The following is a 16,234-nucleotide window of genomic DNA, read 5'->3' on the forward strand; positions in this document are numbered from 1 at the left end:
ACTAATGAATGGGAGAGAATGGTCCCGTCATACATTTTAAAAGCCATGCGTCTCTTGGTAATCAAAGGAAAGTGACCAGTAAGACTAAAGATTTTTCCTTGAATGAAGTACACTTCCATTAAAGAGGCCCTCCACAAATACAGGCTCTGGTAAAATGAAATAATATAAAGCTAATCCTGATTACCACATGTCTGGAAAGTTGTGGTAAATTTGATTTGTCTTCATACTAGTTACCATGGTTTCCACATTTCTTTAGAAATTCTAAATTATGAGCCCAATCTCAGACTGGTGGTTGCCTAAGTGGCAGCAAAGTGGATGAAGGAGGTCAAAAAATACAAATTTCCAGTTATAAAATGAATGTCATGGGAATTCGATATACAGCATGGTGATTCTAGTTAATAATACTGTATTGCATGCTTGAAAGTAGCTAAAAGAGAGGATCTTAAAAGTTTTCATCACAGGGGTGACTTGGTGGCTCAGTCAGTTGACTGTTTAACTCTTGATTTCAGTTCAGGTCATGTTTTCCGGGATGTAAGATAGAGCCCCACATCGGGCTCCATGCTCAGTGTAAGTCTCCTTAAGTTTCTACCTCTCACATTCCCTCTGCCCCAGCTCCATCTCTCCCAATAAATAAATAAATAGATAGATAGATAGATAGATAGATAGATAGATAGATAAATAAATAAATACAAGCTCTCATCACAAAGAAAAAAATTTGCAGCTGTGTATAGTGATACATTATCAACTAGTTATAATGTAGTGAATGCTCACAATATATATATATCATATCATTATCTTGTATACCTGAAACTAATATGTCAATTACACTTCATTTTAAAAATTATTAAAACTCAACAGATGAGTTCAACTCTGAGATAAAATATTTAAAAATAGACCGTGAAAGACAGTACTAAGGAACCCACTCAAACACAGACACAGTGAATGGACGGTTATATGATTTTATTTCTTGAACCTTATTTGGGACCACAGTGCAGAGGCCCAAGGACAGACTTGCAGTCAGAAAAAAAACTGCAATATAATGAGCTTCCTCATGCACCACAGATACTTCCAAACAGTCTAGTTCACTGCCTTGGTCCTTCTTCTACATGAACTTCTCATAAATATTCAGACTAGGAAAAATATACCTCTTTTAAAAAATTAGTAATCCATATCGAACCAGAACAAAATCTACGCAAAGATATTATAGAAATTAATGTCCAGAATATACAAAGAACTCCTATAACTCAACAACAAAAGAACACAAGATTTTATTTTTTTTAAATTTTTTAAGGATTTTACTTATTTATTCATGAGAGACACACAGAGAGAGACAGAGACACAGGCAGAGGGAGAAGCAGGCTCCATGCAGGGAGCCCGATGTGGGACTCGATCCTGGGTTTCCAGGATCACACCCTGGGCCAAAGGCAGCGCTAAACCGCTGAGTCACCCGGGCTGACCAGAACACAAGATTTTAAAATGACCAAAGGACTTGAATAGACATTTCTCTGAAGAAGATATATGTACAGCCAACAAGCACATCACTAATCATTAGGGAAATGCAAATCAAGACCATAATAAGCTACTACTACACACCCATTACAATGGCTATAATCAATAAGACAGGATATCTAGTGTTGATGAAGATGTAGAAAAACATTCCCTCGAATATTGCTGGTAGGAATATAAAATGACACAGCCACTGCAGAAAATAGTTTGTTTTTAAAAACTATAAATTTACCATACAACACAATTTCATCCCTAGGTTCTGCCCAAGAGAAATGGAAACATATGTCTACACAATGACATGTATGCAGGTGTTCACAGCTACATTTACGCCTAATAGTACCAATCTGGAAACAATCCAAATGTTCATCAACTGGTGAATGGATTAACAAAATGTGGTCTATCCATACAATGAAACATTAGTCAGCAAGAATAAACCTCAAAAACATTATGCTAGAAGAAGCCAGAGGCAAAAAAAAACACTACAAAGAATATGATTCCGTTTATATGAAATGTTCAGAAACAGTAAATTTATACAGCCAAAATCAGATCAGTGGTTGCCTAGGAGAAGACAGTATACTGGTGTAATGGGCACTAGGAAACTCTTTGGGTTATGGAAATATTTTAAATTTAGATTATGGGCATGGCTGCACAATTTTACAAATTTGCTAAAAACCACCAAATAACTTAGAATTGAATTTTATAGTATGTAAATTATATCTCAATAAACTTTTTTTAAGTAAACTTATTTTTAAAAAAATTATCCAGGCGTGAAGGCTGCATCCAATGTACTTAGTGGATTTAAGAATTCTCCCTCTTCTTCCTTCCTGAATAATTCAGTCTAGAAGCCATTAGATGATGATGATGATGATGATGATGATGATGATGATGATGGCGGCAAAATGCTTGGGGGAAGGCACCATGCATGCATGTCACATATATACATTCTCTGGGAACACTGAACCTAAGTATCAGCAGCTATGCCTATCATCCATATATCTTGGCTTTTAAATACCATTTTCCACTAAAAGGACCTGTGTTCCTTGGAGAAATGGCTATTACAAGGGCTGGGGCAGGGAGTACAAAATAAACCAGCCAAGAACATCTTGCACGGCCAGAAAGTTACAAGGTTCGCAAAGAATGGCAGAGACATGTCCCAAACAAAGACGTCAGAATGAGAGGACTCCCCTTGACCAAATATCGTACAATTTGAACATCAAAATATACAATGTTATTAACAGATTATAATCCATTAAATTGCGGCACCTGGGTGGCTCAGTTGGTTAAGCATCTTACTCTTGGTTTTGGCTCAGGTTATGATCTTGCTGTCATGGAACTGAGTCCCGAATTCAGCTCCAGACTCAGTGAGAAGTTTGCTTCAGATTCTCCCTTTCCCTCTGCCCCTCCCTGCTCATGCTCTCTAATAAATATTTTTTAAAATGGATTATAACCCATTAAATAAGATCCCATCATGCTGATACAAGAGAAAAAATGAACAAGGAGAAGAGAAAACTTTCCCTTATAGTGCAATGCCAACTGATGAGTGCAGAAAGAATGATGGAATTTGAAAAATGCCATTTGACAACCAGCATAGAGTAACAATTCAACCAAGAAACATCAATGGAAGCTAAAAATAGTGGGTTAAAATTTGATGAAAAATGGGGTAGTTACATAATTCCATTAAAAGTTACATAACTTTCCCTCAAAATACTTAATAATTAGTGAGATTAAAAAAAAAGTAACCATACAGCAGAGAAAACTAGCAGATCAAGTGATCAAGGTTAATTTCAGGGTAATGAGATAAAATGAACGCCTGCATCACTTGATAGGATGCAACAAGAAGAACACCATCCTTTTTCAGAAACGGTAAAGAACATCCACTAAAGATTCTGAAAGGGAACCAGATTTTGCCACTCCAAAATATTCTACCTTGGTAAAAGGATTATTTTAAGCCAAAGGCAAATAAGAATCCACAGATGCAGGAAGAGTTCTCTGTCCTCATTACCTGCCTGAAAGGAGGACCTGTTAGAGAAGAGCTACAATGTGTTTGCATAAAGAGACTTTGTTTTCCATTAGTTTCTCCACATGTCCTATATTTCCCACAATTTATCATCCCTTACAGCCCACATCCCCTTTTCTTTGTAAAAGAGTACATAAGCTTTTGAGTCTAACCAGTTCTTTGAGTTATATTTCTTTTGTGAACTCCTATACATGTAAATATTAATAAAACTTCTATGCCTTTTCACCAGCTAATCTTTCTTTTGTTAATTTAATTTACAGGCCCCCAGGCACTGAACTAAGAAGGTAGAGGAAAAGTTTTTCTTCCTAACAATGCATAACCTGAAACTAATCCTGAGGAAATAGCAGACAAATCCAAATTGCAAGACAGTCTATCAAATAACAAGCCTCTAACTTTCAAAAGTATCAAAGTCATAAAAGTTGAGAAAAGGATACAGAATTGTTCTGAATTTTAGAAGACAAAAAAATAAAATTTTAACAATACATGATCCTTGGTTGGATCCTTTTGTTATAAAAGACATTACTGGGACTTGTGGAGTAATATGAATTAATCTATAGATTAGGTGATGGTATTTGTCAATGCTCATTTCCTGATTTTAAGGGCTATATTATAGCTACAAAAATGTTTCTGTAGGAAGTACATGCTGAAGTGTTCTGGGGTGATATCATGTCAGGAACAGATTCTCAAATGGATTACGGAAGGGGTTGGCAAACTGTAAAGGGCCTGATAATAAATATTTTAGGCTTTGTAGGCCATATGTGATCTCTGCTGCATAGTCCTTAGTTGTTTTGTTTTGTTTTGTTTTTAAGATTTTATTTATTTATTCATGAGACACACTACAGACAGAGGGAGAAGCAGGCTCCATGCAGGGAGCCCGATGCAGGACTTGATCCCAGGACTCCAGGATCACGCCCTGGGCCAAAGGCAGGAGCTAAACCACTGAGCCACCCAGGCATCCTTGTTTTGTTTTGTTTTGTTTTGTTTTTCAAACATCCCTTCAGAAATGTAAAATAGGGATCCCTGGGTGGCGCAGCGGTTTAGCAGTTTAGCGCCTGCCTTTGGCCCAGGGCGCAATCCTGGAGACCCGGGATCGAATCCCACATCGGGCTCCCGGTGCATGGAGCCTGCTTCTCCCTCTCTCTGCCTGTGTCTCTGCCTCTCTCTCTGTGTCTGTGACTATCATAAATAATAAATAAAAATTAAAAAAAAAAGTAAAATATATTCTTAGCACGAGGGCTGTACAAACACAGGCTGCAGCTTACATTTGGCCTATGGGCTTTAGTTTGTTGACTATCGGTTTGCGAGGGTGGGGGACTCTTTGAACTATTCTTACAATTTTGAAATTATTCTTAAAAATATCTGCTAAACTCCAGAGCGATCATCTGAAATATTCTCAGAATGACTGTACTAGAGGTGAATAAAGCTGAGAGCTGAAAGCTTACTGGATAAAAAGCATTCTCTCTCAATCTACTATGTGCTGAGAACTTTCCTACTGCCAATTTGGCTCCCCACCAACCCCCCACCCCCACTGCTCAGAGGACCTAGTATACAGCTGAATGAAATATAGATGAATCCACCTCAATTTCCTAGGACAGGGAAACTAATTCCCTCCATATAAGGTTTGGAAACACATTCTTCATCCTTAAGGAACATTTTAATATGACCCCCACCTTTTTTTTTACTTTAAGTAGGCTCCACACCCAGTGTAGAACCCAACATGGGGTTTTGAATTCCCATCCTGAGCTGAGATCAAGAGTCAGACACTTAATCAACTGAGCCACTGAGTTACCCTTTAATATGATTTTTTAGTTAGTAACCCTGAGATACCATTTCTTACCCATCAGACTGGAAAAAATTCAAAAGCTTGTAATATATCTGGTTGGCAAGGCTGAGAGCAAATACAATAGTTTCCCTGCTTTTTGATTTTTCAACTTCTTTTTATTTTTAATTGAAGTATAGTTGACATACAACAGTAATCCACTCACACACACACACACACACACACACACACACATACAAACACACACACATCCTTACACAAAGTTTTGCTCCTGGTGGTTTCAGTCACCGACACTTGGGAAGACATAGCATCAGAAGGTCAGTAGCTGCCCAATGCTATGTCACAGTGCCTATATCATTCACCTCACTGCATCTCAACATGTAGGCATTTTATTATCTTACATCATCACAAGAAGGGTGAGTACAGGACAGTAAGATATTTTGAGAGAAAGACCACATTCACATAACTTTTATTATAGTATATTATAATTGCTCTATTTTATAATTATTTAATGTTGTTTATTTCCTACTGTGCCTAATTTATAAATTAAACTTTATCAGAGGTACGTACATATAGGAAAAAACATAGTATAATATAGATAGGGCTTGGTACTATCTTCAGTTTCAGGCATCCACTGGGTCCTCCACAAATAAGAGGGGACTACTGTAGACATTATCTTACACCACTGGTGGAAATACAAACTGATATAACCACTATGTTGGGAAACTGGACAATAGCTAATAAAACTACATATGCATTTATTCTTTGCCTCAGAATCCCCAGGAATTTATCCTGAAGGTGCACCATGAAAATTAACTCTTCTATGCTAGATAACTCTATCATCGAAAATTATTTCTCTGACTCTTCTCCTCAGAAGAAGGACTGTTAGCCTCAAACCTCCTATCTACCAAGACAAGGGAAGGGATTGATCCTTTAAGGCAATCAGGATTGGCACTGGTTCTTCCTCCTGTAGTAGCCAGGGGCAGGAAAGGGATGCTGCTGCAAGAACCCCTAAGAAAAATCAACAAATATTTACCTTTGCTGCTGGGTTCTTGATATCTGGATCAGTTCTCACCTCTTGGAGCACCTACACAACAAGGGTCTACATAAAAAGTACCCCAGGTTGACTTCTAGGAGCCAAAAGAGGGAGTCAAGGTTTCCTCAGATCAGCAATCAGTTAGCAGCTACTTAAATGGCAAGCTCCAAGAGCCTTCACACACACACATCAATCTGTTCCACTACTCTGAGTATACAATCTTCACTACAAAGAGTAGTTACCAGGTTTGAAACAAGACCAAGGAACTGGTAACATCTGAGGCATCAAATTGAAGAGCCAGGAAAGAGTTTAGCTAAATTGACTCAAGAGTAAGATAACAAATAGATAATGAAGGGTAAATTCCTTTTATGTAATACTGTAGCCAATAAATGGAAAGGTAATGGCAATATCACCTTTTTGGCAAACTCCCAATCAAGTAAGGGTGATAATTATCAATGGCCAATACTATTCAAAACATGGGAGTGATCTGACATTATCTGTCTCCCAACAACTGTACACTGCACCAAAATTAAGTATTCTCTCCCAACCTCCAAGTCAAACCAGAATCAGATCAAGCTTCCAGTTTACAGGAAATATAGAAGTCATTAAAACATGTTAAAGAACCTCTCAAGGATGCAATGAGCAAAATGCAGAACGTAGGAAAAGTCTACAGGACAAACTCAGTTTCTTCAATACAGGAAATGCAAAAAGAAAAAGAGGGTGGAAAAACTTAGATTAAAAAAAAACTTAAAAGCAGAGTGACCAGACATCCCAATTTGTCCATGACAATCACATTTCTGCCTGCTGTCCCAATATAATTAATAGAATCTCCTTTCACTACCAAAAGTTTCCAAGTTTAGGTAATAAATTATTAGATCACCCTATTTAAGAGACATACTAACCAAATGAACTGTGTTTGGCATAGTTTGGATACTAATTAAAAACAAAACAAAGCAAAACACAGGTGTCTGGGTGGTACAGTCAGTTAAGCGCCCAACTCTCCATTTTAGCTCATGTCCTGGGGTGGGGAGATTGACCCCGCACAGGCTCTGCACTCAGTGTAGGTCAGCTTGGAGTTTCTCTTTGCCTCACCCCCTGCCCCTCCCTCCCACTCTCTCTCTAAAATAAATAAATCTTTTTAAAAAAAATTTTTTTAAAGAAAGAAAGAAAAAGAAAAGAACACTGACTGGAAATTTGATGATACTGGTAAACTATTAATCATTTTTAGGTGTTAGAATAGTAATGTTTTTGTTTTTCAAGATCCCTTATCTTTAGAGATACAAACTGAAATATTTACAGGTAAAATGACACAGTCTGGGACTTGCTTTAAAATAATTGGGTTGGGGAAACTAGACAGAGATGCAGAAGAGACAATACATTGACCATGAGTTGATAAGTAGACACTCAAGATACGAGGCTACTCTATTTTGTAGTGTTTTTGATATTTCCTATCATACAACATTTAAAAAGCGAATTTTCTAGTAAACAAAATTTTCCTACTTCCAGAAAGAGAAATACCTAGAAACCATCAGCTTCTTCCTCTTAATCCAAGAGCAAGCCTTTGGCATCTTGCCAAATGGAACTGTTTATCCATGGTTACCTAAAGCCAGGATCTATGAAAATTTTTCTGCCATACAAAATTTCCTGAGGGTAAGTTAAATCACAGCTGGTATTCTTCATTACTTTACTTTCCTATTTAAAAAAAAAAAAAAAGTACTTTCCCTTTCAAATAGGAGAAACTTATCTTCTCTAGACACTGTCAAGTTGTTCTTTCCCTTAGGAAAGAAGAGGAAGACTCAGGAAAAATGAAACACCTTTAAACCTAGTTTGTTCAACTTTTCTTACTGCCAAAAAATATCCCCAAAAGAGTTTTTCTCATTTTAGTCCACATCCTGCTATGCCCCAACAGGCCAATTTTTAGCAGCAATTAGTGAAACTGTATAGAGGACAGAAGAGCACCCGGCTGCCACTGCCTTATCTTAGCCAGTAACAAAGCTTCCATGGGCAGGACATAATGATAAGTGATACCTAGAGCTTTCCAAAGGAAAATAAGAATATGAGAAAACGAATGGAAGCAAAATGAAATGTGAGGACCAGCAAGCAACATGTGAAGTTTTCAACAAAGACAGCAGCACAGTAACCGTTACAGCAGCCTGGGTAGTATTCTGACCAATTTTATATGTATTGACTCACCTAATCCTTATAGCAACCCCTGAAGGTCTATTATTATCCCCATTTTAATGATATAGATAACTGAGGCAGAAAGAATTGAAGCAATATGCCTACAATAGGGCCAGGATAAGAACAAGTTTTGGAGACATGGGACGCCTGGGTGGCTCAGCAGTTGACCGTCTGCCTTCAGCTCAGGGCATGATCCTGGAGTACTGGGGTTGAGTCCCATGTCGGGCTTCCTGCATGGCACCTGCTTCTCCCTCTGCCTGTGTCTCTGGCTCTCTCTGTGTGTCTCTCATGAATAAATAAAATCTTAAAAAGATAAAAATAAAAGTTTTGGAGACATTCCTCTTTAGAGTCACTGTGAAAGCAGTTGTTTAAAAAAAGACAGACAAGAAAAGCAGGTGTTGGTAAAATGAAAATAGTGCTTTCTCTCTGGCAGGAAACAATCCTGACACTACCAAAAAGGGGTTTCAAAGGCTGCTTAGTTTTGGAGGAGGCCCAAAAGAACACCTGTCCTTTGCCGTTTGGTCTACAAAAAGGCTCTCACACATGTGACATGGGAGTGGCCAGAGGGCTGAATTAGTATCAGCTGCAAACTTCAGTACTGAACTTGTTTGCTAAAGATGTTTAAGCAAAGGCTGAAGAGCTTTTTTTATTAGACGCTGTAATAAAAAGAATTCCTATACAGTAGGGAGTGGGCTAGAGGTAGAACTCTTCCAATATAAACTCTAACATAGGATTTCTTGCTCCTAACTATAGGGCTGACAAAGGCTATGGCAATTTAAATCTGAATCAAAATCTAAATCATTCTATGTTCTGGGAGGTTGCCAACACCAAACTTTTATCTCCAGGAGGCCTAGCTGGGCCAGTGAAGAGCCAAAGACACAACTAACTGCCTTTCTTCTCTACAGGGACACTAGTTACACCATAGACCATATCCGGCACCCCTTCAAATCGGGTTATGTCAACAATGCAATATCCATGTCTGAGTGCCGATCAATAGACTGGAATCATATTCCTGCAAGATGTGTAAGTTGACTAAAGGTTACAAGCTAATTAGTTCAACCCAAATCATTATCATATTTATGATGCCTCTAAAGGTTGATCAGACCCATCTAAGATATTTAAGAGCCACCATCAGGCTTGACTAAAACAGACCCATCTATCCTTTCTCATCAAGGAACAAACAGAAATGTAGTACAGACTGAGTGGGCATCATTTTAAAACTGCCTTGACTGTTCTTCAAATTATTATGAGCAATAATCTGTAAGGTTCTAAGCATATCACTAAGATGCAGTCAATAAGGAAGGTTAAGATTCTGAGCAGGGCCAGTTCTAACAAACATGCAAAGGGATACTATTCTCTAGCCCTTTAGGGCAAAGCAGCCAAAAGCCTCAGTAGCTCTATTAGTTTGCTAGGGCTGCCAGAACTAAGTACCATAAACCAGGAGGCTTAAACAGAAGATATTTATTTCCTCACAGTTCTGGAGGCTAGAAGGTGTCAGTAAGGTTGGTTTCTTCTGAGACCTCACCATCTGGCTTGTAAATGGCTGTCTTCTCTGTGTCTCCGTTTTAAGTCCCCTCTTTATAGGGCACCATTCATATCAGGGTCCACCTCAATGACCTCATTTAACCGAAAGTCCCTATCTGTAAGTACAGTCACACGATAGGTACTGGGGGTTATAACTTCAACATATGAATTTTAAGGACACAAGTCAGCCCATAACAATAGTTATCCTCCATGACAATAAAGTACAATTCAATGTGGCCACTGCAAGATGGCAGTGTTACAAATCCTAGTTCCCTCTCTTGAGTCGTCTATTTTTATTTATTTACTTATTTACTTTAAAGATTTCATTTTTAAGTAATCTCTACACCCAACATGGGGTTCAAGCCTACCACCCTGAGATCAAGAGTTGCACGCTCCACCAACTGAACCAGCCAGGCGTTCCTTGGGTCATCTATTTTTAAATGGAGGTCAAATTCACTGCCAGTAGCTCTCAATTTTTAGTTCTTCACATTTTTTGCTAGAATCATTTTTTTCTTCTTTCAGCTTCTATTTGCTCAATTGCTTAATAACAGCAATATTCAATAAACATATCTACATAGTAAGGATTTTGTAGAATTTGCTCACGGTGCTGCTCTAGGCTCTGAATGTGAATAGATAGAACAAAAACTAAATTAGTGGATGACAGCAATGGGCAAAGGTAAAAGATTAATAAATTAAGCCTAAGAGAAGAAAGAAGGTATAAAAGCAGGGGCCTGGAAGTGACAATGGACTGTGAAATACCAATCCCTATCCCCACTATGGGGAAATTTAGTAAAGAATGTCATGAACATGTCTTTTGGAAAGAGAAAACCTGGGGCTGCAAAATAATATAGATTCAGAATATATTACATTGCATTAATGAAGTATCTTAGATGGAGAAGCAGAACAATACAATTATTAAGAATATGATCTCAGAGCACCTGAGTGGCTCAGTTGGTTAAGCGTCTGCCTTCTGCTCAGATCATGATCCCGGATGCTGGGGTGGGGCCCCAAGTCTGTCTCCCTGCTCAGTAGAGAGTTTGCTTCTTCCTCTCCATTTGTCCCTCTCCCTCCACCCACTTGTACTCTCTCTTTCAAATAAATAAAATCTTTTAAAAAAGAATATGACCTCTGAAGCCAGATGGCCTAGGTTTTACTCCCAATTCTGCCACTTACCAGCTGTTTCATTTTGAGTGATTTATTTAACCTCTCTGTGCCTTGATCTTCGCATCTGCAAAATGAGCATAATAATAATCCCTGCCTCACAGAAGTGGTGTGAGGATTGAGTGACCTCAAGTTTTTAAATGCTTAGGATGGTAACTGGGAGCTATTAAATCCGCAGTTTGTTAGTTTTTTAACTAAATACTAAATAGCACATGTTCTATCAGAAACCTTACAGCAGAGGGTTTAAGAACACAGAAACTGTAACAAGATTCTGTGGGAATGAATGCCAGTTTCTATGGCTTATTAATAATCTCTTTAACCTCTGTATCAACCACAGTGCCTTATCTATAAATTGATCTACTTGGATTATCCACTTTATCAATAAAATGGACTTGTATTACCATCCCATCGAGGTATTCTGAGGATTAGAAAAATGCTCAGCACATAGTAAGTGCTTGGCAAATTCTACCTATCCTTATTCTTCTGTTGTTTCATTTCTCAACTTTTCTTGACTAAGCATGAAACAAATAAAGAGCCTGTCCTGCTTCTACTAGTTTTATTTAATGTGTGAATCAATCTACCAATAATCTCATGAAGCAATCTTCACTTCTGATAATGGAAGCAGGAGTTCAAAATATTAGGAAGATTGGATTTCTGCTTCCTGCCATGATGGGGAAACAGAGACCAGATTCACCCTTGTGCCTCAAAAAGTAAAAACAAAACAAAATGCTACATGTGAAACAATAGTTTTTAGACATTTTACAGAAGGGAAACATATAACGTAAGTCCTAAAATTGCCCCAAAGTAAGTCCTAAGATTGCCCTAGCTTACTGCCTGGAGAGTTGTTTTTTGTTTGTTTGTTTGTTTGTTTGTTTTGTTTTGTTTTAATAGAAGATCTTTTTTTTTCTTTCAAAGATTTTATTTATTTATTCATGAGACACAGAGAGAGAGAAAGAGGCAGAGGGAGAAACAAGCTCCACACAGGGAGCCCAACATGGGACTCGATCCAGTGTCTCCAGGATCAGGCCCTGGGCTGAAGGCGGTGCTAAACCGCTGAGCCACCCGGGCTGCCCCTGGAGAGTATTTCTAAGAAGCATGATAGGGAGTACCCAAAAAGCCAAGCTGTGTACCTGAGCTGAAGAGTCAGAACTGAGAAGTTTGGGGGAGCGGGGGGCTGCGGGAAGAAGGGTTAAGATGTCTAAAATATGGTAGGCAGAGTAATAGAAAGGTGAGAGCTATAAAGAGAGAGCTCAGCATGGGGGTTCCTCCTGAGTTTTCAGCTAGGTGATGTGGGTAAGAAAACTATCCAAGAAAATGAGTAGCCAGTAAACTCTCCAGAGCTCACACAGAGCCAGGAAGAGATCGTGTCCCCACCAACATGAGTGGGGAAAAAAAACTCACAATGCACAGGCATCGAATAGAGTACTCAAAAAGCACTGCCTCAGAATTAAGGAAAAATTAGGGACTCCTGAGTGGCTCAGTGGTTGAGTGTCTGCCTTCGGTTCAGGTTGTGATCCCAGAGTCCTGGGATCGAGTCCCGCATCGGGCTCCCGGAGGAAGCCTGCTTCTCCCTCTGCCTATGTCTCTGCCTCTCTCTCATGAATAAATAAATAAAATCTTTTAAAAAGAAAGAATTAAGGAAATATTAGCCTCAAATGCTGCTCTGGGCATACCTAACGAAGCCAGAAAGTAATCCTTGAAAGGAGCAAACTATTTCCAAATAATATAACTGCATCCCAGAATAAAATTCAAAAATGTTTAAAGAAATACAAACATATGCAGCAAACAACAAGGTAAAATTATCTTGCTGTATCACTGAATTGGTACTTGGCATGGGACAGATAAAAAAGAATGGAATGAAACACTAACACAGTGTCCAGACACATGAACAAGCCTAGGGGGAAAAATGTAACATAAAATTTAAGAAGTTTTCAAGCCCTAAGCTACAAGACATTGCTTTAGGTTGTGTGTCCTAAGATCACAGGTGTGAAGACACAGTACTTCAGGTCCTGTGCCAAAAAGGGGCACAACTTAGGTTGTGGGTGCTACTCAACGTAGTTTTACTCAGCATCACACAGCAATTCCAAGCACCTTGGTGACTTCAGGAGTCAGCCTCCAACATTGTCCTGTGTCCGTCTAACACTGCCCTAAAAACATTTGTGGAATTTGAGCTCCTATATCAAATAATGTCACTTAAGTTTATATAATAAGTTTTGCTTCTACTCAAATTTCTAGTTTTCCCGGGGGTTTTTTTGTTTTTGCATAACAAAATCTTAATAAATACCTACTAATCAAACGTACTTTCCTTCTTGAAAAAAGGTTTCCAAGATACCTCTGTCCTGATTCTTGGCATTCCTAAAAAGCCTCACACCTTTTCAGTCTCTTCTCTGCTAGTTCCTCATCTTCCCAATCTCTTAAAGCCAGATGGCCTCAGGACTCAATCCTTTGACACTTCTTCCTTCTTTATCAATAGACATTCACTGGATGATCTCATAAATCTAATCATTTGTTTCACTGACACACTGACAGTTCCTTATATCCTTATATATCTTCAGCCCAGACTTCATCTGTCTTTAACTGAATGCCTAATCAGCTATCCCTTACAGTTTCCCAGTCTCAGTTCATGGTTCTTCCAATTTTCTAGCTGTTCAACTTCCAATTTTCTTTTATCCTTCACTTATCTTTTTCTCAAGCTCTGCCATCTAATCCATCAACAAATCCTATCAATTCTACTTCCAAAATACATCCTCAAATCTGACCACTTCTTACCACCTGTATCACCTGGGGCTCAAACAACCATTGAGTCTTACCTAGGTTATACCAGTAGCCTTCTAACTATAGCCAGAGGGATCCTTGTGATTTAAGTCAGATCATAACATTCTTCTGCTTCAAACCCTCCAACAGCTTCTCATGTTACTCAGCATAAAAAACAAAAATCCTTATAATGAATTTAAAGCTCTATTCCATTTGGCTTCTCACTATGTCTCAGACCTCATTTCCCACTTCTTACCCCTTAACTCATTCCACATGAGCTTCACTGGACTTTGCTGAACAAAGAACACATGAAGCCAACTCTTAGATCAGGTCTTTGGCACTTAGTGTTACCTCTGTCTGAAATACTTTTTTTTTTTTTTTAATTTAAAGATCCTGTTTATTTATTCATGAGAGACACACAGAGAGAGGAAGAGACATATGCAGAGGGAGAAGCAGGCTCCCTGCAAGGAGTATGAATGTGGGACTCCAACCCAGGACCCCAGGATCACAACCTGAGCTGAAGGCAGACACTCAACCACTGAGCCACCAAAGTGCCCCTGTCTGAAACACTCTTCTCCAGATATCTCTATTATGGCTCTGTGACTTTCCTTCAGGTCTTTGCTCATGGTCAACTTATGAGTAAGGACCCTCCTTGACCATCTTATATAAAATGCCAAGCCCTGGGCCTCACATTTCCCTACTCTCCTCAACCTACTTCATTTTCTCAATATCACATATGTCCATCTATTATACATTCTCTCATTAATTTGTCTCCCTCCACTAGAATCTAAGCTCTTCTGAGGGCATGAACTTTAGCTCTTTGTACCCACTCTTTTGTTCTCTGTGCCTAAAACAGTGTCTAGCACATAGCATGTACTCAAATGGTGACTATATAAAAAGGCAGAAAGAAAGGAGAAAAACAGGGTTATTTTCAGCAATCTGAACAAATCACTTAACCTATTGCAGAATTGAATTTTTCTGTTGCCTAAAATGTGGCATTTGGACTAGCTCACCTTAGAGAGGTCTGGCATTCCGGCATGCTCTGCTTTTCTGTGCAGTGGTCACAAGGCTGCCCAACAATAACAATGGGCACATAACTGTCTAACTACTGATATGCTATCCCTCTTTCTCATGAATTTTAAATACAGCAAAATCTCTGAAATTCCTCTTATTCTTCTCTATGACTTTCATTCGGTTTCTCTCCATTATTAAGGAAAAGGGTTTGGGTTTTACCTACTAGGCCAAAAGCAATCACCAAGGCCCACATTCACATCACAGCAGGTTTCCTTACCTCCACTGCAGCGGGCGGCTGGAACAGGGACTGCCAGGACTGCTATGAGCTTGTGGGTTCAGGAAAAAGGCAAGAGGAGGAGTAGCCAGGGCACAATCAGCACTAAATGGGATTTTAGTGAAGTATAGGCCTGGAGCTGATGTGGGTGAAAACATGTGCTGGTTTACTTCAGATCCTCGGCAAAGAGTAGAGATTCTGACAACGTATCACAGTAGAAAAAAGCAGGGTCAGAGATAATTTCTCAACCAAAAAGGAACATATTCAAAGTGGGTTAGTTTAAGCAAAAGGCTCAAAAAAAAAAAAAAAAAAAAGGAAAGGTCAAAAATCATTCTCAAATAATGCCTCAGTGCAATGTTGGCACAGAAGGACCATCAAGACTAAAATTTAATCCATAGAATTAAAACCAAAAATTTAAACTTTGGGTATTCTAAGTATTTAGAATTGGCTCCTGGAAAAATATTGCAAATCTACTACAATTCATAAATTAGCAAACAATAGAAGTAATATTTTGTGTTCAATGACTAAAACTTCCTAGAGAGATGTGTATATCCATAAAAGTAAAACACGAATAGATTATATCTACCACAATACCAACTTATTAGCTAACTTTTGCCTAATGAGTACAACAAATAACACCACTTAATTCTGTATAATAAATTTTGCTTCTACTTAAATTTTAGTTTTTTAGTTTACTTTTTTCCCCTAAAAACAACCTAACCATCTTGATGTGTTAAGTCCTAATGAAGACTATTAAGTAAATAACATCATTAGACTGAAAACAGATGGTTAATATCAATCTTTATTTTGCTGATCATTGATTGATACATCCCAGATGACAAAAAATAATTAACAGATGCACAGCATTTAATTTGCTTTGGTAGGAGCATGGCTTTCTATACAAATACCATAGCCACAATATTTCACTTCAAAGATTAAAAAAACCTAAGTATCACTTAAGCACCTGTTTAAAAATGTTAGTTTCCT

At 38.4% G+C, this 16,234-nt stretch overlaps 1 protein-coding gene across 11 annotated transcripts in view; it reads right to left on the minus strand.

Annotated features, from left to right (window-relative positions):
- The window catches only part of MAST2 (microtubule associated serine/threonine kinase 2), a 208,477-nt gene that overhangs the window by 74,248 nt on the left and 117,995 nt on the right, over positions 1-16,234 (minus strand). For 6 of the 11 annotated variants that reach the window (XM_038558183.1, XM_038558184.1, XM_038558182.1 and 3 more), the window contains one exon: positions 15,251-15,445. The exons of the other annotated variants lie outside the window; for them this stretch is intronic. In XM_038558183.1, the coding sequence (XP_038414111.1) occupies positions 15,251-15,445 (195 nt within the window). The remainder of the gene's footprint in view (positions 1-15,250; positions 15,446-16,234) is intronic. 11 annotated transcript variants of the gene reach the window in all.

This window comes from Canis lupus, chromosome 15 (genome assembly GCF_011100685.1).
Source record: "Canis lupus familiaris isolate Mischka breed German Shepherd chromosome 15, alternate assembly UU_Cfam_GSD_1.0, whole genome shotgun sequence".
In the NCBI taxonomy this organism is placed as follows: Eukaryota; Metazoa; Chordata; class Mammalia; order Carnivora; family Canidae; genus Canis; species Canis lupus.